Source organism: Oncorhynchus gorbuscha, linkage group LG12, assembly GCF_021184085.1.
Source record: "Oncorhynchus gorbuscha isolate QuinsamMale2020 ecotype Even-year linkage group LG12, OgorEven_v1.0, whole genome shotgun sequence".
Lineage (NCBI taxonomy): Eukaryota > Metazoa > Chordata > Actinopteri > Salmoniformes > Salmonidae > Oncorhynchus > Oncorhynchus gorbuscha.
In genome coordinates this window covers 70,195,262-70,222,874 of record NC_060184.1, presented here as the reverse complement: position 1 = coordinate 70,222,874, position 27,613 = coordinate 70,195,262, and the positions used below count along the sequence as shown (strand labels likewise).

Here is a 27,613-nt window from a genome sequence, read left to right as displayed (position 1 = left end):
TGTATTGGTTGATTTATATTTTTTGTTTGGGCAAATCAAGTCTGACATTTAAAAGTGGAAATTACAAACGGCAGGTAGCCAAGTGGTTAGAGCGTTGGACTAGTAACCGGAAGGTTGCAAGATTGAATCCCTGAGCTGACAAGGTAAAAAAAAAAAATCTGCCGTTCTACCCCTGAACAAGGTAGTTAACCCACTGTTCATAGGCCGTCATTGAAAATAAGAATTTGTTCTTAACTGACTTACCTAGTAAAATAAAATGTAAACGTTTAGAAGCTGTTTTGAACCTTGAATACAGTACAAGGTTGCATTTCTTGCTGTGCAGGAAATTTCCTTCAACAACAGGGTGATCAAATTAAGATACTACAACTGTATGATGGGATTTAACATTGCAGCTTGTTACTGATGGGAAAGATTAGTTCATTTAATGTTATGTTAATTTTATTCTGCTGACTGCAGGTCTGAATGTCTACGCTAATGTCTTAAAAAGGGAGAAGGAACCGAATGTCAAACTTGCAGGTAAATCTTGCATTAATGGCAGTGAGAGTTGTTTTTATTTATGATATTTCTTCTTTTTTTACCCTTTTTCTCCCCAACTTCGTGGTAGTTGTCTTGTCTCATTGCTGCAACTCCCGTACGGACTCGGGAGAGGTGAAGGTCGAGAGCTGTGCATACTCCGAAACACAACCCAACCAAGCCGCACTACTTCTTGACACAATGCCCACTTAACCCTGAAGCCAGCCGCACCAATGTGACGGAGGAAACTCTGCACACCTGGCCACCGTGCCAGCGTGCACTGTGCCCAGCCCGCTACAATGGGACAAGGACATTCCTGCAAGCCAAACCCTCCCCTAACCCGGACAACGCTGGGCTAATTGTGTGCCGCCCCATGGGTCTCCCAGGCGCGGCCGGCTGCAACAGAGCCTGGACTCAAACCCCAAATCTCTAGTGGCACAGCTAGCACTGCGATGCAGTGCCTTAGACCACTGCACCACTCGGGAGGCCCCGGCAGTAAGAGTTGTGTGTCAATGAATTAAGTAAGTGCAGATCTCAACCTCGCAAGGCTGCCGGTCCAGACGGCATCCCTAGCCGCGTCCTCAGAGCATGCCCAGACCAGCTGGCTGGTGTGTTCATGGACATATTCAATCAATCCTTATCTCAGTCTGCTGTGCTCACATGTTTCAAGATGGCCACCATTGTTCCTATTCCCAAGATAGTAATTTAGTTCAGTTACCTAAGCTATCACCCCATAGAAGTCACTTCTGTCATCATGAAGTGCTTTGAGAGACTAGTCAAGGACCATGTCACCTCCACCCTACCTGACACCCTAGACCCACTCCAATTTTATTATCGCCCCAATAGGTCCACAGACGACACAATCGCCTGCACACTGCACTATCCCATCTGGACAAGAGGAATAACTATGTGAGAATGCTGTTCATTGACTACAGCTCAGCATTTAACACCATAGAACCCTCCAAACTCGTAATTAACCTCGAGACCCTGGGTCTCGATCCCACCCTATGCAACTGGGTCCTGGACTTTCTGACGGGCCGCCCCCAGGTGGTGAGGGTAGGAAACAACATCTCCACCCCACTGATCCTCAACACTGGGACCCCACAAGGGTGTGTTTTCAGCCCTCTCCTGTACTCCCTGTTCACCCATGACCTCCAACTCAATCATCGAGTTTGCAGACGACACTGTGGTAGGCTTGATTACCAACAATGACGAGACGGCCTACAGGGAGGAGGTGAGGGGAGGGTGGTGTCAGGAAAATAACCTCTCACTCAAAATCAACAAAACAAAGGAGATGATCGTGGACTTCAGGAAACAGCAGAGGGAGCATCCCCCCGATCCACATTGACGAGACAGTAGTGAAGAAGGTGGAAAGTTTTAAGTTCCTCGGCATACATATCACAGACAAACTGTAATGGTCCACCCACACAGACAGCGTGGTGAAGAAGGACAACCTCAGGAGGCTGAATAAATTTGGCTTGTCACCTAAAACACTCACAAACCTTTAAAGATGCACAATCGAGAGCATCCTGTCGGGCTGTATGACCGCCTGGTACGGCAACTGCTCCGCCCACAACCTCAATGCTCTCCAGAGGGTTGTGTGTTCTGCACAACGCATCACCGAGGGGCAAACTAACTGCCCTCCAGGACACCCACAGCACCCGATGTCACAGGAAGGCCCAAAGAGATCATCAAGGACAACAAGCACTCGAGCCACTGCCTGTTCACCCCGCTATCATCCAGAAGGCAAGGTCAGTTCAGGTGCATCAAAGCTCAGATCGAGAGACTGAAAAACAACTTCTATCTCAAGGCCATCAGACTGTTAAACAGCCACCACTAACATTGAGTGGCTGCTGCTAAAATGCAGACTCAAATCTCTGGCCACTTAAATACCTTTTTTAAATAAATGTATTACATTTATCACTAGTCATTTTAAATAACGCCACAATAATGTCTACATATCCTACATTACTTATGTCAACAGTATATATTGTATTCTATACCATCTACTGCATCTTGCCTATGCCACACTGGCCATCGCTCATCCATGTATTTATATGTACATATTCTTATTCATCCCTTTACATTTGTGTGTGTAAGGTCGTGTAATGAACACGATGGGAGACAGAGAGCTGGTTTCAAGACAGGGTGCAGGAGATGTTTATTGTAAAGGATCACAGGAGGAGGCAGGTAGCTGGGTCCAGAGGCAGGCAGAAGGTCATACACAGGAGGAGGCAGGTAGCTGGGTCCAGGGGCAGGCAGAAGGTCATACACAGGGTGTCCAAAAAGGCAACAGTTGAGGCAGGGAAAAAGCTAGTAACGTCGTCCGAGAGGCAATAGGTTGATAACAGGAAATCCGATAAAGCACAGGCAGGAAATAGGCAGAAGGCGTCGTTAGTGAGGCAGGCAAAAACTATCATACACAGGAGGAATAAATTGCGGGGAAACCAGATCCCCGAATAGAAGTGTGTCACAAAACAAACAATTCCTCACAATGATGGGGTGCAAAGAACTTAACTAAATAGTGTGTGATAATGACATACAGGTGTGTGAACAGGTGATCAGAATTACGTTACAGGTTCTGAATGTGTTAGATATTACTGCACTGTCGGAACTAGAATCACAAGCATTTCGCTACACTCACATTAACATCTGCTAACCATGTGTATGTGACCAATACAATTTGATTTGATTTGAAGATTTGGCCCAGAATGTCCAAGATAATGTCATGTCACCACCCTTACTGGCTGCTCCAGTAGGCCTAGTAGTGTCATTTAGAATAAGCCTCTCGGCTAAGCCTATATGAATAGCGAACGTCCTTCTCTGTGGCTTTCAAAGGGGAACACTGGCAAACATGTACAGAATCTGGAATGTTAAATCCCATCATATAGAAAGTATATATCATATTTTGTTTAATGTTTTATTCAAATCAACTAAGTCTCAGTTAACAGTATTAGCTAAGGCAGTCTTAACAATGAATAGCCAACCCAGTATCACAGATTTTTGTGAAATATACACAAATTGGTTATTAGAAATGTGTGACAGGCACACGAAAAAATACTTTCTTTGTGTGCAGTACACGATTTTGTATACAGTGAATTTCAATCACAGATAAAGACCAACTCAATAAAAGACCAATTTAATTTGACCCTTTTTAAAATAGATTTCTTAAATAATTTCCATCAGTGTAAGTGATAAGAACCCTATTTTGAACCCCCCTGTCACGTTCTGACCTTTATTTCCTTTGTTTTGTCATTATTTAGTATGGTCAGGGCATGAGTTGGGGTGGGCAGTCTATGTTTGTTTTTCTAAGATTTGGGGATTTCTATATTTCGGCCTAGTATGGTTCTCAATCAGAGGCAGGTGTCATTAGTTGTCTCTGATTGAGAATCATACTTAGGTAGCCTGGGTTGCACTGTTTGTTGTTGGGTGATTGTCTATGTTGATTGCTTGTTTCAGCGCAGTTCGCATTAGCTTCACGGTTGTTATTTTGTTTATTGTTTTTGTATAGGGTTTCAGTGTTCAGTGTTTTCTTTATTAAAATTAATGACGAACACATACCACGCCGCATTTTGTTCCTCCGATCCATCTCGCCTCTCCTCTTCAGATGAAGAGGAGGACGGACGTGACACCCCCCCCCCCTTTCTCTCTCTCTCTCTCTCTGCAACTGCTGAGGTTGTGATGTGCTGTAAGGGAAAGGATGTACTCAGCAGGCACCAAGGGCAAGTTGGATTATTCGGTGAAAGTCTTCATTTGAACCTCTTATCTCAGAGTAAATCATCCCAAAACAGCTTTTAATCACCTCTGCAGCCGTGTAGATAATAATACGTCTCTCTGGCTCCTCAAAGCTTTTCTGTAAAGTAATTACATTCAACTGTTTTTATGCTTTTGGGTACGTTACTGTACCTGGTTAGCCTCGAGAAGAGAGCCTGTCTATGCACCACAGGTTCTTATTTTATCTGTGGGTATACATGGTTTTTGAAATGGCCATAAATCTACGCTATAGATGGAGTAGGGATATTTAAGGGGAAGTTCATACCCTGATGAAGGCTCTTCAGCTAACAACTTGGTCAAATAGAAACTCACATCAAGAAGAAATTAGTGTATGCAACTTTCTTATTCATTTGTAAATGTGGAGGTCCTGAGATGTGTCTGTTTTGGGGGTCATCGCCGGGATGAGATTCTGTTGTAGAACATATGGACCAGCACAGAGTAACTATAGCTCCAGAGTAGACCTGTCCTGTCAGGGGGAATAAAGCCCAGCTTCAACAGCTCCGTTGTGGGGGAAAGGACACAGGGGCCATGGATTCACCCTTTGGGGGACACACGTTTGCTGGTTATAAGCCTGATGGGATATAATACATGTTATATGTAATGTACAGTCTACAGAGTGGCTGAGGCATAGTCCTCCCTTAGTCCATTCTATCTACTATGTACCCTATACAGTACCAGACAATGTAGGGTTTTATAGAGTTGAGATTTGCGTTTGCATCTCAATGTTACTCTTCCTATACATCACAGAAGAAAAACTCTTTGACATAGAAACACCGGATTTTCGGCGGGTTAAACAATCAATCATATTAGAATTATAAATAGTAATAATATTATTTGTGACAAACATGAAAAATATGATTCATATTCCACCCATGAGGCAACTAGGTCATGTGACGGCAGGAAAGGGCTACAAGTCCTTGTCGATAGCTGATGAGAGGAAAGGCGATGCTCTGGTCTTTCTATGCTTTTTGCAGCAACCAGCATAACGACACTTGGAGCTGACCCCATGTTTAGTCCGCTTGGCTGAGCATCGCACAACTGACGAGAGGGGTTCACTTGTAAGAGGAGTAGAAAGAGAGCATCTTGAACGGGCGGAGTAAACCACATGTCCTTGGGAGGTTTTATTTCAGCCGCCGGAAGCATATAGAGGGTGACTGGTCAGGATGGATGTGAAAGTCCTATTCCATACATGCGATAACAGCATTAAGATCGTAATAAGCTGTTTCAGCGTGCACAGTCACAGAACAGCCAAGAGAGAGAGAGAGAGAGCACAGATTTTGCCTGTTTGTGATTCAATTCATTCAGCATTGCTTAACAAGGTATGGATGATGGTTTTGGTGTACATGCATTTATTTGTGTGTGTGTGTTCAAAAATGAACATTAAGAGGGATGGCTGTCTGTCGCTTCCTCTGTTATCTCCCAGCAGGCCAAGGGAACAGGAAGTTGGAACCCCCACCCCTAGACATCAAAGCAACCATTGTTTCTCTTTCACACAGGAAAACAAAACATCCCAGAATAGGACCAACCTTGTGCTGCTGCAGACTGGGAGGGTCACCCACAGACAGCATGATAATGCCACAGTAACATTTAAACAATGTCCTCCACATCGGTCCTCACAATCCGGCAGCCTCAGAGCATTGTAAATCTCTGCCGTTTCACCGGAAGGACAAAGAAACTTTTCAACGTGAACAGGATGTCTCCGAGTGTGTTATTGGAAACATTGTTTGGAAATACATGAGGGTTATATTTAGGCCTGATGCGCATGTGAGAACCAAATGTTTCAGTCATGTAAACCAAGTGGTTTCTGTCTTACCAGGGGGGGATGCAAAGACCCATTTAGCCTTTTCTCATTTACTCAGTGTTGATTTGATTTATTTATTTACCAGGGATTATGAGTGCAAGCATTGAAGTCTAAATGTATAACATTATCCGATTGAAGCGGTGCGTTTTGTGCAATTAGCTGAAACACCCCTCCAGTGCCAATTATCAACCAGAGTAATGAACTTGTAGATTATGATGCAGTTTTTACATGTTGGAGATGAGAAATACACTGAGTATAGAAAACATTAAGAACACCCGTATGTATCAAGAATGATCCATCACCCAAAGGACATCCAGCCAACTTGACACAACTATGGGAAGCATTGGAGTCAATGTGGGCCAGCATCCCTGTGGAAACTTTTGGACACCTTGTAGAGTCCATGCCCTGATGAATTGAGGCTGTTCTAAGGGGAAGGGGGAGACGTTGGGTTCTGGGCAGAGGTAGACGGGTTGCCCGATTTGGTTTATATCGAGGAGCAGGCGTATTCATGACTGCAGCTTGACACTACTGCCCTCACACACACACAGAGAGTTGAGTAATGAGTCAGCCCTGATAGATGGATGACCTCGAGACAGAGGAAAAGACAGACACTAGGAGAGAGTGACTCTGGAGTGAGCAGCACCCAGTCAACAGCAGCCCACATTTATCCAACCCCCCCCCCACACACACACACACACACACACACACCTGCGTCTAGGTTTCATTCTTGTCAACCCTATCCAGCTTTTGTGCAGGTTAAGAATAGGAGGCTCAGTTGGACAGTAAAATAAAATAGACTATTTTGAATGTGAAGGGAATGGCTTTCTGATACTCTCCTGGCTGGCGGCCATGTTTTTCTGCCCTGCTGAGAGGAGCAAATATTGTATTGTGTGTGGAGAGGTACAAGAGAGACTTAGAACCCCCCACCTAATCCACTCCACCCCTAACCTGCCCAATAAACGTGCTTCTAAAATAGTCCCTTTCAGGATACACTCTAATTCTCAGGGTTGAAAGAGACTTGAGCGTGTGCGTGTGCATGTGTGTGTGTGTGCCGTTGCTACGGAGACCACTTTCATCCCGATCATTCTTCACTTAGTGTTCATTTGAGAAGTATACTTTAGTCTGAACTATCTACAACGGCAATCAACAATCAATTGTACTGTATGCCTCTTGCTACAAATTCACATCAGGACCATTGATTGGGTTGGTATGTGACCCTGATAATAAGCTCTCTTTGAGGACCTTTTTACTTCCATTGTCAGGATTATCAATCAATCGCTATTTGTGACTGTTCTCCTGAAGGTCTGATGATCCATTTTGAATGTCCAGCTCTGGTTTGCAGATGTATTGCAAAGTCCAATATTGAACACTAAGCATCATACAGCCTGGCTTCTAACACCATAAATAAGACCCTGGGAATAATTACATTTTAATGCCTTGTTGACTTCCACATCTGCCCTTGTGGATAAGCAATATAATGCAGGCTGCAGCACTCAGAATAATACTGTGTGTGTGTCAATTTCTGATAGAGGACATGCTAGTTAGTGCATATTTGTATGGTTATATAGTAAGCAATATGTCTGTGCTTAAGCCAGCATGAAATGTGTGTGTGCCCTTGTGCTTCAATTGAACTGACTGAGCTGTTTCCTGGGGTGGTTAAGAAACTCTCCCACAGTAAAGGGCAGCAAGCCAAGTCATCGTATCTTTCCATACGCTGCAACCATCCCATTTCTCTGAATCTGTCCTGAGCCAACACAGTATGCATTAGACATTATTTGACAAGGTCAGTTGATTGAGAACAGTTCTTTTCTCTTTTTAAAGAACAACCTGGGCAACAGTCACAGTGGAGAGGAGAGGGGTGGAAGGAGACAATTGGAAGCTTGCGTTTAGAATTATGATTTTGTTATTGAAAGACCTCTATTAGATACTGTAGCGTTTCCCAAACTTCCCCAGTAAACCCTGTTGTTACACTTGTTTGATCTAGGACTTGGTCATCAAGCCCTGAATGATTTGAATCAGGTGTCCTAGGACTGAAATATGTCAAATACGGGAAATTACGGAGGAGCTTTGGTTTGGTGTTCTTTCCTCTATTGGACAAGCTTGGTAAACCTGTCCCCCGACATAACACTCCCCCCAATGTACAGAGTGCAATTTAGAGATTCACTGAGTTAGAGTTAGGGCCGTTGCGGTGACGCCATTACCGCCACACCGGCGGTCACGAGCCATGAAGGCAGCCAAATTCCATGTGACCATTTAGTCACCATAATTAGGCTTCTCCAAGCTCTGATGCTGCTGATGGTCATTAGTAGTCTACAAAGCCTTCTAACTGCCTGGTACTCAGCAGTCTATTGTCCCTCTACTCACTCTGACATCAATGCAAATGTAATCAAAAATTGAATCAAACACTTAATGAGAACCCATGAGCTCATGTTGCTCAACATTGCTATAGGCTATGCAAATGTGTGAGAGAACTGACTGATGGCCTCTAATAAAAAGAGGAGGATCCCATCAGCTTTCTATAGGCTAGGCCTAGTATATTTATTTCTCAACCTTCCTAATATTAAGCACATTGCTTATATTTACAATTCCTACCTGGCTGGCATGAAAATGAACCACGGGGAAAGTATCCTCCATTCGCTATTTATGTGCATAGATGGTATGTATTTCTTTCCCCGCTGGCCCTGTTTTGATACAGGTGCATGATAATGGTCCATTCTAAATCAAAACAAATATCACATATATGTATTATTTAGTATATGTAAAGACCAGATTAAATCAAGAATAGTCTGATGAGTGAAAATATTAGCCTATCACTTGTGAATTATATATTATCACTTGTGAATGATGCCCAGCATTAGAAACGATGCCTTTTTTTGCAACTTGTTCTAATCATAGTCACACACCTCATGTAGCCTAGCCCACAGGCCTATATGTTTTAATAAGGTTTGTATCATAACTAAAGTGGCCAAATAACTTTAAGCACATTCATCCGCTTCACAAGGGGTGTAGAGCCTGACTGCTTACCGTACGGTAAGCAGTACCGGAGTGCCAAGTCTATAACAAAATAGGCTCTTTAACAGCTACCCCCAAGCCATAAGACTGCTGAACAATTAATCAAATAACCACCGGACTATTTACATTGACCCCCCCCTTCCATTTGTACACTGCTGCTACTCGCTGTCGATTATCACCCCTACCTACATGCACAAATGACCTCAACTAACCTGTACCACCGCACACTGACTCGGTACTGGTACCCCCTGTATATAGCCTCATTATTTTTATTTATTTTTTATTTAACCTTTATTTAACTAGGCAAATCAGTGAAGAACAAAATCTTATTTTCAATGACAGCGGGTTAACTGCCTTGTTCAGGGGCAGAACTGCCAATTTTTACCTTGTCAGCTCGGAGATTCGATCCAGCAACCTTTCGGTTACTGGCCCAACGCTCAAACCATTCAGCTACCTGCAGTTATTGTTATGCTATTGTGTTACTTCTTATTATATTTTACTTCAATATTTTCTTAACTCTTCTTGAACGGCACTGTTGGTCAAGGGCTTGTACGTAAGTGTTTCACAGTAAGGTCTACACTTGTTGGTCAAGGGCTTGTAAGTAAGCGTTTCACAGTAAGGTCTACACTTGTTGGTCAAGGGCTTGTAAGTAAGAGTTTCACAGTAAGGTCTACACTTGTTGGTCAAGGGCTTGTAAGTAAGTGTTTCACAGTAAGGTCTACACTTGTTGTATTCGCCACATGTGACAAAGTTGAATTTGTATTTTTTAAGGGAGGATTATGGCCACAAATTGTCAAATTGTGAATGAGAGACTGATGAAGTGTGAACAGCCTGCGCAAAACAAACGAAGCAGAGCTCATGCCTTTCAAATGACTTTTTTCAAATCATCATTAGAGTCTCATCATGCAAAATAACAATGTATTACACATCAAAACATATAGCCCAATGTTTGTAGAACAAATAAGTTACATTAATAACTCTAAATTAAGCATATAGGAGAACCTGTTTCCTTGTTAACCACACTACACAGAAGATTTGCATGTGTGCACTCCCTCAAATCATTTGGAGAAAATATCCCTTCTATTTTATTCAGCTTTGTTCAATTGTATTCTTCATACTTTAAAATAATACAAAATAATGCCACGGAATTATAAGCAAATGTTTTCTACTATTGAACTAGTGTAGCCCACAGCCATTTGGCATAGTCACATCTGAACCTAACATAAGGACAACCCAGAGTATCAGAGTATGCTATTCTTTTCTTCTGAAATAGACTACATTTTCTTCATATCATGCTTGTTTAGTACTGTCTAAAGTAAATAATGGATTTATTCTGAAGGTGTAGGTTATATTACATAGATTTATTATACTTTTTAAAATGGCTTGTAAGCTATGTCTGAAAGCCAGGAGTTGCTAAATGTGGTTATGTTAATTAACGGTCAATTACGATGAGACCGGCAGTTATTTGCTTGACAATCACCAGCTGATGACATTTTGTGACCGCCACAGCCCTAGTTGAAGCATCCCAAAACAAGGAGCAAATGTTCAATTCCTACTATGATATTTTGTATAGTGAGCATGCAGTTGATGTTGAAATCCACACCTTGCTCCCGAGACAGCGGCTATGCTGGGAGGTTTAACTACAAGTCTGGTTGGAACGTGTGGTTGGAACTGGGCACACACTGGCTGAATCAATGTTGTTTCCACGTCATTTCAATGAAATGACGTGGAATAGACGTTGAATTGACGTCTGTGCCCAGTGGGTGCTGAAGTAAAAACAGTGTTACCATTGTGAGTGGATGTGCTTTGTGCTTGTATGTTGCTGTCCGTATATCCAGTTTGTTCCTTCAACAGAGGTGATTTGTGCTCAGCTGCAATCCAGACTATTTTGTTGTGCCAACACGTATTTCTTTGTCTCCATTCTGCTCCAATAAAGCAGTATCACCACCAGATGGGGAGAAAACAGACATTTTCAGAAACTCAAAGTAGATGAAAACGAGGGACTTCACATGTCTTTTTAGTGTTCTTTTAATGGTGTTGTCCAGGGATAAACAGCTTATTGTAGGCCTACCTCTCATTTTTATTCTGGCTGAGGAAGAGGTACCTTGGCTGCTGAATGAGTGTATGACATCCCACAGAGTGGGCCTTTGTTTCAGGGGATTGGGTTGCACCGCCCGAACAAAGTGTCCAGAGTTGCCAATGGAGACTGGGGCCACTGAAGTGTAACTCTAGGCCTGGAGAGGGGGAGGTAGGGACAGAGCCCACTCTCTCTCACACACACACACACACTGCCCCTCTCCTCTCCCCAGGGCTTTTAGCTAAACTAGCCCAATAGACGGTAACCAAATCCCCGCATGAAACCTTTCTCTGAGCCTCTGCTCCTATGACAGAGAGAGAATGCTTGTTTTGAAGGTACTCTTGGGCCAAGTTGTTTACTGTGGTTTACCTGTCTTTCTTGCCATCTTCTAGATGCCCCGTGGCAGGGCTATTCAACTCCAGGTCTGAGGGGCCAAACCTTTCTTGTCAGGGACTTATTCAGACCTGGGACACCAACTGGTGGTAGAAAAGAGAGCCAGTAGAATGCTGACCCTCCAGGCCTGGAGTTGAATAGCCAGGGATGGAACAATACTGAATTCTCATGCGCAGTACCAGTGGTGCAAATGGTATGGGAATAGAGGATGAGTCAGAGATACACTTCCTGGTCCTCTTGTTCCTGCTCCTCCCCCTATATTGTTTAGCATTGTTTACAGGAAGTAATTGCTGTGGGGATAGTGAGGCTACATACCGACATACTATTGGCATCACCCCAAAAAAAGTGACAAATCCTGGGGTGTTTCATTACAACACAAGTTGGCTCTTGCTGAGTGAGTTTTCTGTGCGGTCGTTAAGGTCATACTTAGGTCATTTGATCATGTGATCAGAAGGGTCTAGAATTTTAGACAGGTAGCAGGACAACACATCCATGTAGAGGAAGGCACATCCATCAAATTCTATATTGTGTAAGATGGAAAAACACAAAAAAGGATTGTTATGTGGCTACTTTGAAGAATCTCAAAATGATTCCACATGTATTATTTCATAGTTTTGATGTCGTCACTATTATTCTGCAATGTACTGTATATCGGCAGCATCACCCTTTGAGAGAGATGGCAGGGAATGAGACTGAAAGAGAGTGGGAAGGAGCACCCCTCAAACATCTAGAGCTCCGGTTGAAAAGAGTGGTCAAATATCCTTGCCATGTTTAGCCATCTTGCTAAAAACCTTGCCATCTGTCCAACACTGCACACTGTAGCGTCCAGAGTCTGAATGAGTGAGATTCTGGATCCAGGGAGATAAAGTAGTCAGTTGTAGTCGGCCCCGTAGTCCTGCAGCCAGGGGGGATTCTCAGGTGAACTGTTAGAAGTGCTCCACAGCAGCAAGCTCTCTTCAGCTGTCGAACTGAATAACAAACGGTAGTCTTTTTTATGATGAATAATGTAAAAGGTATATTGTTTCCCTGGTGCTTCAAAATGAAACGTATCGGTATGTAAGGTCCTGACTAGAATAGCCAGTAGAATGCTGAGCTTTATGACCGACGTCATTCTAGATATCTGTCGTCTGCTGTCTCTGATTCTGTCGGCACACAATCAAGCCAGTGATCTTATATCAGTGATTTCTGTTATATACTGAAAAAATCTATAAACGCAAACATGTAAAGTGTTGGTCCCATGTTTCATGAGCTGAGATCCCAGGAATGTTCCATATGCACAAAAAGCTTATTTCTCAAAAATGTTGTGCACAAATGTATTTACATCCCTGTTAGTGGTTATTTCTCATTTGCCAAAATAATCCACCGACCTGTCAGGTGTGGCATATCAAGAAGTTGATTAAACAACATGATTATTACACAAGTTCACCTTGTGCTGGGGATAATAAAAGGTCACTCTAAAATGTGCAATTTTGTCACACAACAAAATGCCACTGTCATGCCCTGATCTGTTTCACCTGTCTTTGTGCTTGTCTCCACCCCCTCCAGGTGTCGCCCATCTTCCCCATTATCCCTTGTGTATTTCAAATCAAATCAAATGTATTTATATAGCCCTTCGTACATCAGCTGATATCTCAAAGTGCTGTACAGAAACCCAGCCTAAAACCCCAAACAGCAAGCAATGCAGGTGTAGAAGCACGGTGGCTAGGAAAAAACTCCCTAGAAAGGCCAAAACCTAGGAAGAAACCTAGAGAGGAACCAGGCTATGTGGGGTGGCCAGTCCTCTTCATATTCCTGTGTTCTCTGTTTTGTATGTTGCCAGTTCGTCTTGTTTGTCAAGCTTACCAGCGTTCGTTCTGTCAGCTCCTGCCTTTTCCCCTGCCTCTCTCTTTCTTGTCTTCCTGGTTTTTGACCCTTGCCTGTCCTGACCTTGTACCCACCCGTCTGACCAATCTGCCTGTCCTGACCTTGTACCCACCCGTCTGACCAATCTGCCTGTCCCTGACCCTGAGTCTGCCTGCCGTCCTGTACCTTTGCTCCCCCTCTGGGTCACTGAACTCTCCCTGAGCCTGCCTGCGGTCCGGTACCTTTGCTCCCCCTCTGGGTCACTGAACGCTCCCTGACCCTGAGTCTGCCTGCCTGTACTTTGCTTCCCCTCTGGGTCACTGAACTCTCCCTGACCCTGAGCCTGCCTGCGGTCCTGTACCTTTGCTCCCCTTCTGGGTCACTGAACTCTCCCTGACCCTGAGCCTGCCTGCCGTCCGGTACCTTTGCTCCCCCTCTGGGTCACTGAACTCTCCCTGACCCTGAGTCTGCCTGCCGTCCTGTACCTTTGCTCCCCCTCTGGGTCACTGAACTCTCCCTGACCCTGAGTCTGCCTGCCGTCCTGTACCTTTGCTCCCCCTCTGGGTCACTGAACTCTCCCTGACCCTGAGTCTGCCTGCCTGTACTTTGCTCCCCCTCTGGGTCACTGAACTCTCCCTGACCCTGAGCCTGCCTGCCTGTACTTTGCTCCCCCTCTGGGTCACTGAACTCTCCCTGACCCTGAGCCTGCCTGCCTTGACCTGTCGTTTGCCTGACCCTGGTGTTACAATAAACATTGTTACTTCACACGGTCTGCACTTGGGTCTTACCTTAATTCCTGATCGCCACAGATGTTTTGAGGGAGTGTGCAATTGGCATGCTGACTGTCCAACAGAGCTGTTGCCAGATAATTTAATGTTAATTTCTTTACCATAAGCCGCCTCCAACATTGTTTTAGAGGATTTGGCAGTACGTCCAACCGGCCTCACAACCGCAGACCACGTGTAACCACACCAGCCCAGGACCTACACATCCGGCTTCTTCACCTGTGCAATGTTTATGACCAGCCACTTGGACAGATGATGAAACTGAGGAGTATATTATTCTGTAATAAAGCCCTTTTGTTGGGGAAAAACAAATTCTGATTGGCTGGGCCTGGCTCCCCAGTGGCTGGGCCTGGCTCCCCAGTGGGTGGGCCTGGCTCCCTTCAAGGCCCCCCCACGCTGCTCCTCTGCCCAGTCATGTGAATTAATTAATTAATTAATTTAAATGTACTAATTTCTTAATATGAACTGCAACTCAGTAAAATCATTGAAATTGTTGCATGTTGTGTTTATATTTTTGTCCAGTATATTTGACTCTGTCATCACAAGACTTTTAGTTGATCATATCTATTTATCTCTTGAGTTTCTGAGATCAGGGCGTGTCAGAGTAGAGTTTGTAGTCATGGTGATTGCCAGAAATGAAAACATGCTGATGATCATTATGCAGGTGAGTTTTTTAAACTTTGTGTTCTGAAGATTCTGCATCTTTTTCATTTCCCTCCTGAGATAATCTTGCCTTGCCTGCGTACAATATGCACACACAACAGTGTTGCTTGGTATGTCCTTGAATCAGAGTTCATCTGTGTTTCTCTGAAACTTCACAAAGAAACATTTGGCATTTGCCAGGGTAGGGAGGCCCGTGACAAATATTTGCACCGGGTTCCATGTTATTAGCTCCGCCCCTGTGTTCTATACACGTTTTATCATTTTCTCTCTCTCTCTCTCTCTCTCTCTCGCTCTCTCTCTCTCTCTCTCTCTCTGTCGCTCTGTCTCTCTTTTTCTCTCTTGGTTGCTCTGTCTCTCTCTCTCCATCCCTCTCTCTCGTTCTCTCACTCTCTCTCTCTCTCTCTGTCACTCTCTCTCACTTTTTCTCTCTCGGTTGCTCTGTCTCTCTCTCTCTCTCTCCATCCCTCTCTCTCACTCTCTCTCTCTCTCTCTATCTCTCTCTGTCGCTCTGTCTCTCTTTTTCTCTCTCGGTTGCTCTGTCTCTCTGTCTCTCTGTCTCTGTCGCTCCATCCCTCTCTCTCTCTCTCTCTCTCTCTGTCGCTCTGTCTCTCTTTTTCTCTCTCGGTCGCTCTGTCTCTCTCTCTTTTTCTCTCTTGGTTGCTCTGTCTCTCTCTCTCTGCCTACTAATCTCCCTCAGTCATCTACAACAATCAACTAATCGCTCTCACTATCTGTCCCTCTCTTCCCGTTCTACCTCTACCACCCCATCCCCAACCAGTTCCCCCTGACATCCTCATTCACAGCACGACCAGGTCCCCAACCAGCTCCCCCTGACATCCTCATTCACAGCACGACCAGGTGCTCAACCAGCTCCCCCTGACATCCTCATTCACAGCACGACGAGGTCCCCAACCAGTTCCCCCTGACATCCTCATTCACAGCACGACCAGGTGCTCAACCAGTTCCCCCTGACATCCTCATTCACAGCACGACCAGGTGCTCAACCAGCTCCCCCTGACATGCTCATTCACAGCACGACCAGGTGCTCAACCAGCTCCCCCTGACATCCTCATTCACAGCACGACCAGGTACTCAACCAGTTCCCCCTGACATCCTCATTCACAGCACGACCAGGTGCTCAACCAGCTCCCCCTGACATCCTCATTCACAGCACGACCAGGTGCTCAACCAGTTCCCCCTGACATCCTCATTCACAGCACGACCAGGTGCTCAACCAGTTCCCCCTGACATCCTCATTCACAGCACGACCAGGTGCTCAACCAGTTCCCCTGACATCCTCATTCACAGCACGACCAGGTGCTCAACCAGTTCCCCCTGACATCCTCATTCACAGCACGACCAGGTGCTCAACCAGTTCCCCCTGACATCCTCATTCACAGCACGACCAGGTGCTCAACCAGTTCCCCCTGACATCCTCATTCACAGCACGACCAGGTGCTCAACCAGTTCCCCTGACATCCTCATTCACAGCACGACCAGGTGCTCAACCAGTTCCCCCTGACATCCTCATTCACAGCACGACCAGGTGCTCAACCAGTTCCCCCTGACATCCTCATTCACAGCACGACCAGGTGCTCAACCAGTTCCCCCTGACATCCTCATTCACAGCACGACCAGGTGCTCAACCAGTTCCCCCTGGCATCCTCATTACATTTGCATTATACATTTGTTTTAAAATAATCTTTATTCAACCAATTTGCACTTTACATAGACCAACTAAAACATTTTAATGAACCAAACTTGCAATCTTGAAGTGCAAGAAGACTGATATTTTGTGCGTGTGTGCGTGTGTATAGTTTGCTTAGTTGAGTTGTCTTTCCATAATTCATATCAAAAGTTTGTGGGAAGAACCTACAGTGTTTCCCAGGAAACAGGGATATGTTTGTCACTGTTGTTCAATTCATCCAATGGCTCCTTTGTCATGTTTTATGAGATAAACGGCATTGGGTCATAGCTGAACTTTCCTGAGGTTTTGTTTAGTCCTTTTCAATAGGCCATTGTTTTAGGAAGTTTCATCGGCACCTATTACGTTCCATTCCCATTCTGTTCTCAAAACAGGGGGGGGGGGGGGGGTTGTTCCATGAGAGCATTTTTTATAATTGTTTCTAAAAGTTGGCCATATGCCAATAGGACTCAGTTGTTGTCATTTCTTGGTCTGACAAGCTATAGATTATTGTGAATAACCCAAATGTAAGAGAGACACCCTTGCACTCAATAGACACGGTACCTTAACTCTTGGAAATCAATTCGGTGACTTCCTACTTGAATATCAGGACGGTAAACATTAAATTGTCTCCATTCTTTGCCATTAGATTATAAGAGTGAATAATGTATGCAGAGGTGAGGAAAAGTCCTATCTTAGCAGTCATTTGTTTTCATTTAGCTGCTTTTGGTGTTGCTCTTACTTTTCAGGGCTGTATGATCCACTTCTGTAAAAAACTAATGATGACGATGATACAATGACTCTCTCTCTCACTCCAGGCATTACCCGAAGCAGTCCTTCACCATTGTGACTGACACCCCAGAGAACCTGAGGCTGAGACATCAGAGTGAGTTACAGAGCCAGGTGAGACTCCCTGCATTTTGGTACATGTCGTCAAATGCACAACACTTTTGAGGGGCTGGATACATTGTGTAATAATGAAGGAACTAGGATCCAGACTTTGTCATCACAGAAGTGTAATATGTACAGGTGTAGGATCTTAATTTGATCACTCTCTTGTTCCTGAGAATGTTCTTGCAGAGTAGCTTGGTATTTACATAAATTCACTGAAATCCCACACTAACACACAGTTATACTAACAGTATTTCACTTTTCATGTAGCCTACATTTAACCACCGATTAAGAAACATTATGCACTAAACATTCAAATCCTGTTGTGCTATGACAACATAGGTCAAAATAGATCCTACATCTGTAGCCACATTAGTGAAAAGCCACACCTATGTTTTGTTCCTTTGTTATCCCTCCCTTCCTCCTTGTATTGGGCAGTCAAAGCCCACATTACCTGTACAGGGACATGCAGCCAGTGCCCATCTGTCAGAGATACACACACACCACACCCACACCACACGCACGCACACACACACCACACCAAACCACACCACACACAGCACACATGCACACACACACACACCACACGACACACAGCACACACACACACCACACCAAACCACACCCCACACAGCACACACACAACACACACACCACACGCACACATACACACCACACGCAAACACACACACACACACACAGCACACACACACACCACACGCACACACACACGCACGCACGCACGCACACACACACACACACACACACACACACACACACACACACACACACACACACACACACACACACACACACACACACACACACACACACACACACACACACACACACACACACACACACAGGGTGTCCACATGCTGGGCCCCTGGGCAGCACACAGCCTAGTGCAGGAGACAGGAACGTCAAAGAGAGTGAGGAGTAGGAGTGCTGCATAGAGGAGGAGAGCTCACTCACAGAATCTGTTTGGTTTGCTTTACCCTGAATCTCTGGTGTACAGAGAGCTGTATATCTTTCATTCTACAGTCATATACACTGTGCCTGGATCCACAGATAGATAGCTTTACATTTATTCATTCACCTTTAAGTTTCATCACTGATCACAAACAAGGCTCTCAACGATTCCTCTGTAATGATTAGTCTTCTGACTGTCAGAATCATCAATGCACTCTCATCATCCTCTTCACACAGACTAAGGGATTGTATCACTTTTATTAATCATCAGCGGCTTTCATTTCCCCACTCTCATATGGGCTCGTATTCATAGCTGCTGATCAAATTATGTAATCTATAGCTGCAGATGATGATTGTTAGTTACTAATATGTACAAAAGCTGAAGAAAACACACACATCCAGGTAATATTTTGCAGGTACTGGAGTTACATATATATATTACATATACATATAAATACAAATGAAAACGCTGCACACTGCTGTTCATGCTCCCATATGATTTTATTGATACAACGTTTCAGCCCTTAGGTTTTCATAATTGATTTATATAATGGGTGGGTCTCATCCTGAATGCTGATTGGTTAAAACCACATTCCAGCCGGTGTCTATTCCACAAGTTACCACCAACTAAATCTATGATGTTAAAATGCCTATTTACTCTGTTCCATCTGACCTGGGCAATCCACGGTCTAATCAGCCCAGCCAGGCAAGTTATAAACTTGATCTCCACTATAAAAAGCATCTAGACATTATCTCACATTTCTTTTAGACCAACATTTAGTTTTCAACAGCAGAGATTTGTATAAACCTTGATGTCTGTCTCTTCCACATTTGCAACATTGTTTCAATATTCAAATTTGATCTCCAGCTGTCCCATAGTAATACACATATCGGGACGAGACAGACAGGATGAGACAGACAGGATGAGACAGACAGGCAATCAGCGTTTCTCATCCAGTCGAAATCATGAATCAGCATAATTGTTATGGATATATAGAAAGAAATGTCCATTGAAAAAATATAGAACAAAACGTGCAGCAAGTTTGCAGTCTTTCCTGCTTCAGTTTGAAGTGATTGTGTTAGCTGGCTAGCTCTCGACCAACAGTGTCCTGACGAGAGAGCACATTTTCAATGCCAGGTGAAATCACGCATCATTAGATCATTGGTATGGATGTGTCCAAATAAATGTAACTAGAAAACAGCAAATGGAGCTACTTGTAACGCTCGTCTTCTTCCTCCTCTGAGGAGTAGGAGAGATCGGACCAATGCACAGCGTGGTAAGTGTTCATAGCTTTTAATGACGTACTAGAACACTGAACAAAACAATAAATAACAACCAAACAGTCCCGTAAGGTTGAAAGACAAAAACACTAAACAGGAAATAAGCACCCACAACTCAAAAGTGAAACCAGGCTACCTAAGTATGGTTCTCAATCAGGGACAACGATTGACAGCTGCCTCTGATTGAGAACCATACCAGGCCAAACACAGAAATCCCAAATCATAGAAAAAAGAACATAGACAACCCACCCAACTCACGCCCTGACCATACTTAAAACAAAGACATAACAAAAGAACTAAGGTCAGAACGTAACACTTCTGTTGTTATTCTGGCTGCCCTTTGACATGACTGTAAGTTAGCTGTAGTAGGCTAGCTAGCAAGCAATGGATAAGAGCGATGCCAGCCAGTATGGCAATGGAACATTTAGAACAAACGACTGGCTCAAGTCCGTAGATACAGATCAAAAAGACTGAACAACTGGGTCGCGACTCTGGCAACCAAACCGATAGAACGAACGACCACCCGGCTTGGGTTGCAACCCTAGATTTGTGTCGGGACTATATTTTGTGGAAGGACGAAATAGTTTGAATAAATTAATTTTAAAAAACGTTTTTAATGAAAATATGTAAATCATTGGTAACCTGTTGTATAAAAGTGATAATGCCCTCGAAGCCGGTGCTTGGAGAATATATTGGATATATTGGCACAACACCGTTATCACTTAAATGGATGCCGATGAAGACCAACGGGTCGAAACATTGTGTCAATGAAATAACCTGGGAGCATACATTTTACTGTTTCACTAATATGTGTCATTTAGCAGAGGCTTTTATCCTAAGCGTCTTATAGTGCCTGCATACATTTTCATATAGGTGGCCCAGAGGGAATCTAACCCACGATCCTGACGTTGCAATTACCATGCATCTGAGCCATACACAGCCCCTTCACTGTTTGTCAACATTCATCCAACTTTATCAGTGGATCAGGGTTTACAATGTGCTGTACACACACACACACACACACACACACACACACACACACACACACACACACACACACACACACACACACACACACACACACACACACACACACACACACATACACACACACACACACACACACACACACACACACACACACACACACACACACACACACACACACACACACACACACACACACACACACACACACACACACACACACACACACACACACACACACACACACATATACACACATACACATATGCACACACACATATGCACACATACACACACACACATAAACACACACACACACACATACACACATACACACACACACATACACACATACACATATGCACACACACATATGCACACATACACACACACATAAACACACACACACACACATAAACACACACACACACACACACACACACACACACACACACACACACACACACTGTGTGGACCTGTTTTTCGGAGCACATTCTCAATGGCAGCGGCACGTCAGTAATGAGGTCATTTAAGCTTGAGGTACCTCATCTGGGGGCCAATAGGGTCTCTGGCTCCGCTGGAGATTTCCCTGAGGAACGTATGGCTCTATTTACATGGCCCCAAAGTGTAAAGAGAGATGATCATGTTGAAAATCAAAAGTTGTTGAAGAAAGGAGTATCTCTTTTTATCCTTCTGCTTCTACCTGTAGATGGGCATACTGGATACACATCTAGTCTTATACATCACATTCTAATCTTTTAATGTTGTTTCTACGCCAACCTTTGTCGCTGGATACACCTGTTTCTTTCTCTGTTTAAAGGATAACGGAATTACGACAGGATAGGAGTAGGACTATGGAAACAGAGTAGAGGGAGAACGACGTGCGTAGGGCTCACAGGGGATCGAACCAGGATCCCCACTACAATCAATCATCTTCTACCAATAGGTTTTCTCAACCTTCATTTGGTAACAAAAATGTGGTATAATATTTGCTGTATCTTAGGCCTACATTAGAACATCAGACACCTATTAAGGGCAGGTTGGGAGATTATGTAGTATAGAGGACATTGTCAGAACAAGTTTTTGTCTTCTATGTCAGGGGGACAGTCATACAGCACTCACTCCCTCTAAGCTGGACTCTCTAGGTGTCTCCGTTAGCTGACTGTTAGCTTTTAGCCTAAAATAAGATAGGTTCTCTGGGTGTGACCGTTAGCTGACTGTTAGCTTTTAGCCTGAAATAAGCTGGGCTCTTTGGGTGTGACCGTTAGCTGACTGTTAGCGTTTAGCCTGAAATAAGCCGGGGTCGCTGGGTGTGACCGTTAGCTAACTGTTAGCTTTTAGCCTGAAATAAGATAGGCTCTCTGGGTGTGACCGCTAGCTGAAAAAATTCACCAAAACAGCCTGTCCTGTGGTGCATCACTGAGGCCAAGCTTCCTGCCATCCATGACCTCTATACCAGGCGGTGTCAGAGGAAGGCCATAAAAATTGCCACAGACTTCAGCCACCCTAGTCATAGACTGTTCTAGTCATAGACTGTTCTCTCTGCTATCGCACGGCAAGCGGTGCTGGAGCACCATGTCTAGGTCCAAAAGGCTCCTTAACAGCTTCTACCCCCCCAGTTCATCAAATGGCTGCCCGGACTATTTGCATCTATTTTACGCTGCTGCTACTTGCTGTTTATTATCTATGCATAGTCACTTTAACACTTCTTACTGTACATGTACACTACCGTTCAAAAGTTTGGGGTCATTTAGAAATGTTCTTGTTTTTGAAAGAAAAACACATTTTTGGTTGTGCCAACATAATTTCAAAAGAGTTTCTAATGATCAATTAGCCTTGTAAAATTATAAACTTGGATTAGCTAACACAATGTGCCATTGGAACACAGGAGTGATGGTTGCTGATAATGGGCCTCTGTACACCTATGTACATATTCCATAAAAAGCCGTTTCCAGCTGCAATAGTTATTTACAACATTAACAATGTCTACAGTGTATTTCTGATCAATTCAATACTATTTTAATGGACAAAAATGTATCTTTTCAAAGTCACCCCAAACTTTTGAACGGTAGTGTACAAATTACCTAAATTACCTCAATTAACCTGTACCTCTGCACATTTACTCAATACCGGTACCAATGTATATATAGCCTTGTTATTGTTATTTTATTGCTTTACTTTTTCAACTTTATTTGGTGAATATTTTCTTAACCCTTATTTTTCTTAAAAATGCATTGTTGGTTAATTACGGGTTTGTCAGTAATCATGGGGTGGCAGGGTAACCTAGTGGTTAGAGCGTTGGGCTAGTAACCGGAAGATTGCAAGTTCAAACCCCTGAGCTGACAAGGTACAAATCTGTCGTTCTGCCCCTGAACAAGGCAGTTAACCCACTGTTCCTAGGCAGTCATTGAAAATAAGAATTTGTTCTTAACTGACTTGCCTCGTTAAATAAAGGTAAAAAAATTATTATAATAAATCACGGTTTGGCCTGTTGTATTCGGTGTGTGTGACATACGATTTGATTTGGCACCGTTAATTGTATGAAGAACTAGGATAATGGAAGTCACTCACTGACAGACTAGCGCCTTTTTATGTGTTTGACATGTTTGTGTTTGGTAACATGTTTGGGCATCAGATTATTGGCTTACTGGAGGGGAGGGACAGAAGGACTCACACACACACGCACGCACACACACACACACACACACACACACACACACACACACACACACACACACACACACACACACACACACACACACACACACACACACACACACACACACACACACACACACACACACACACACACACACTCACACACTCACACACTCACACACACACAGAGAGTTCCACTAAGTGGTTTCCTAAAGGAGTCAAGCTATGTCACAGACCAGGGAGAGGGGCATCACATACACACACACACACACACTAGTACGTGAAATACAGATGTCTATCAATCACTCCAGTCTCTCACTTTCAGAACTAGCTCTTGCACATCTGTCATTGATTCATCTTCATGTGTGTTTCGTCCTATGAGTGTGTCTGTTAAATACGCTCGTTTCTCTCTCCATGTGAGAGAGGAGACACTGTCCTGGCATCGTGCCTGATGCACTTTCAGCTTTTGTCCGTTAACTGGCCGAGGACAATACTCCCTCTCTGTCCCCTCGCTGGATGAGTGACCCTGACACAGTCACTGAGCGCATATTTGCCCCTGCTCATATTGTCTGGTGACCAAGCACCCCCCACAATGACTGTGTAGACCACTCTGTGTGACCAGATGATCTGAAATACTATGAGTCAGAGAAACCATGTGAGGTAGCCATCCACCCCTCTAAAATCAGCCCACAATTCTTTGCAAACCCAGTCAGTGTCACCAACTTATACTGATCCCAGTCCATAAAACCAACCGAGCGCATCCTCAGTGTAAAACAGCATCCTCTGTGGAGAGAAGCATCCTCAGTGGAGAGCAGCATCCTCTGTGGAGAACAGCATCCTCAGCAGCCATGACTTTGTTTGTTATTGCTGTCTCTATCGGTGCTGTCCACAGTTGCAGTAATAAAAGAGACCGTTATTACCCAACATTGGCATTTACCGGCCAGTGTCGGGTAATAACGGACTCTTTCTCTCTTCCTCCCTCCCTCTTTCTCTCTTCCCTCCCTCTCTCTCTTTCTCTCTTCCTCCCTCCCTCTCTCTCTTTCTCTCTTCCTCCCTCCCTCTCTCTCTTTCTCTCTTCCTCCCTCCCTTAAAATTAACAGTAAACATTATACTCACAACAGTTCCATTTCAAATGTCATATTATATCTATATGCAGTGTTGTAACAATGTGCAAATAGTTGAAGTACAAAAGGGAAAATAAATAAACATAAATATGGGTTGTATTTACAATGGGGTTTGTTCTTCACTGTTTGCCCTTTTATTGTGGCAACAGGTCACAAATCTTGCTACTGTGATGGCACACTGTGGTATTTTCACCAAATAAAGAATTATTTATGGGTTTGTGTAATCTAAAGGAAATAAACTCAGCAACAAAAAAAAATCCTCTCACTGTCAACTGTGTTTATTTTCATCAAACTTAACGTGGAAATATTTGTATGAACATAACAAGATTCAACAACTGAGACATAAACTGAACGTTCCACAGACATGTGACTAACAGAAATGGAATAATGTGTCCCTGAACAAAGGGGGGTCAAAATCAAAAGTAACAGTCAGTATCTGGTGTGGCCACCAGCTGCATTAAGTACTGCAGTGCATCTCCTCCTCATGGACTTCACCAGATTTGCCAGTGCTTGCTGTGTGATGTTACCCCACTCTTCCACCAAGGCACCTGCAAATTCCTGGACATTTCTGGGGGGGAATGGCCCTAGCCCTCCCCCTCCAATCCAACAGGTCCCACCCAGACGTGCTCAATGGGATTGAGATCCGGGTTCTTCGCTGGCCATGGCAGAACACTGACATTCCTGTCTTGCAGGATATCACGCACAGAACGAGCAGTATGGCTGGTAGCATGGTCATGCTGGTGGGTCATGTCAGGATGAGCCTGCATGAAGGGTACAACATGAGGGAGGAGGATGTCTTCCCTGTAATGCACAGTGTTGAGATTGCCTGCAATGACAACAAGCTCAGTCCGATGATGCTGTGACACACCACCCCAGACCATGACGGACCCTCCACCTCCAAATTGATCCTGCTCCAGAGTACAAGCCTCGGTGTAACGCTCATTCCTTCGATGATAAACGCAAATCCGACCATCACCCCTGGTGAGACAAAACCATGACACATCAGTGAAGAACACTTTTTGCCAGTCCTGTCTAGTCCAGCGACGGTGGGATTGTGCCCAAAGGCAATGTTGTTGCCAGTAATGTCTGGTGAGGACCTGCCTTACAACAGGCCTACAAACCCTCAGTCCAGCCTCTCTCAGCCTATTGCAGACAATCTGAGCACTGATGGAGGGATTGTGCATTCCTTGTGCGTTCCTGGTGTAACTCAGTTGTTGTTACCCTCCTGTACACCTGTCCCGCAGGTGTGATGTTCGGGTCTCATAGTACGGACATTGCAATTTATTGCCCTGGCCACATCTGCAGTCCTCATGTCTTCTTGCAGCATGCCTAAGGCATGTTCACACAGATGAGCAGGGACCGTGGTCATCTTTCTTTTGGTGTTTTCCGTAGAAAGGCCTCTTTAGTGTCCTAAGTTTTCATAACTGTGACCTTAATTGCCTACTGTCTGTAAGCTGTTAGTATCTTAACAACCGTTCCAGAGGTGCATGTACATTAATTGTTTATGGTTCATTGAACAAGCATGGGAAACAGTGTTCAAACCCTTTACAATGAAGATCTGTGAAGTTATTTTGACATTTTTACAAGTTATCTTTGAAAGACAGGGTCCTGAAAAAGGGACTTTTTTTTACTGAGTTTGTGTCTCTGATATGGTCATACATTTGGCAGGAGGTTAGGAAGTGCAGCTCCGTTTCCACCTCATTTTGTGGGCAGTGTGCACATAGCCTGTCTTCTCTTGAGATCCAGGTCTGCCTACGGTGGCCTCTTTCAATAGCAAGGCTATCCTCACAGAATCTGTGCATAGCTTTCCTTAATTTTGGGTCATTCACAGTGGTCTGTTTAGGGCCAAATAGCTTCATCTCTCTGTAAGTGATTTGTTATGGAATGTTTGCAGTCCTGTTAAGTACTTAATTTAAAAAATGTAAGTCGTTTTTTTGGGTATCTGTACTCTACTAATTTATATTTTTGATTACTTCTACTCCACAACTTTTCTCTCTCTCTGTCTGTCTGTCTGTCACGACTTCCATCGAAGTTGGTCCCTCCTTGTTCGGGCAGCATTCGTCGGTCGACGTCACAGGTTTTCTAGCCGCCACCGATCCACTTTTCATTTTCCATTTGTTTTGTCTTCATTGTACACACCTGGTTTCCATTCCCATAATTATAGGTTCCTTATTTAACCCACTGGCTCCCCCATGGTTTTGTGCGTGTTTGTTCATTTGTAAGTTAGTCTGTATTTGTGAACTTGATTATTTTCCTTCTTGGAATTTTGTTGTTTTGAGTAAAGTTACGTGAATTATTCATCTCTGTGTCCTGCGCCTGACTCCGCCTTACCTGCTACACCTAGACGCCTTACTCTGTTTGTCTTGTCTGTTTGTCTTGTCTTGTCTGTCTCGCTCTCTCGCTCTCTCACTCTCTCGCTGTGCTTACTGACTGTAACAGGGGAGCAAAGCAGAGCATTTCTCATCACTACCCAATAGACACAAGCTTCTTCACACCAACTGAGATGCCCTGTTAGTGTCTATATCTATATATCTGTTTCCATCAAAGCACACTGGTACACTTTGAAATGTCTGCATAATGGATGTATTACGCAATGTACGAGTTCTGTACATGTGACATTTTAATGTGTGTATCAGTGAGTCACCCAGCAGAAGCAAGAGCTGAGAAGACTGGGGGTGGCAGGTAGCCTAGTGATTAGAGGCATCAACTGGAGGGATGCCAGTTCTAATCTGGCGGGAAGTGAGCTGGCATCCGGAGGGTTGCTGGTATCAATTCCTAGATGACATTTTGCCCTTGAGCAAGGCACTTAACCTCCCACAGCAACAGTTCCCAGTGCGTGGCAGCTCCCGCACCTCTCCAAAACATGTATGTGTATGTGAGAGGTTGGGATAAAAACAGAAGTCAAATTTCGGTTGGACCTTGGTTGCAATTGACCAATAAAGGTATATTAATCTTATGAGAGGACCTGAGAACGTATTTCATTCATATGATGTGTAACATAGACCGTATTTATGTGAGCTTCTAGCTCCTGGTAGTCGGTATGCAGACTTTTGCTCCAGCCCTGCTATGTGTGAAATCACAGAGGAACGAACTGCCCCTTCGTCCCAGCTGTTTCCTTGTGCTGTCAGTATGTCATGAACGCCGGGCATATTTATC

General features: G+C 44.1%; 1 protein-coding gene across 1 annotated transcript in view; it reads left to right on the top strand.

Moving 5' to 3' along the window:
* Positions 1 to 27,613, top strand: part of LOC123991344 (LIM zinc-binding domain-containing Nebulette-like) — a 79,087-nt gene that overhangs the window by 14,784 nt on the left and 36,690 nt on the right. Inside the window, exon 3 of the mRNA XM_046292847.1 lies at positions 17,363 to 17,447. Within this exon, the coding sequence (XP_046148803.1) occupies positions 17,363 to 17,447 (85 nt within the window). The remainder of the gene's footprint in view (positions 1 to 17,362; positions 17,448 to 27,613) is intronic.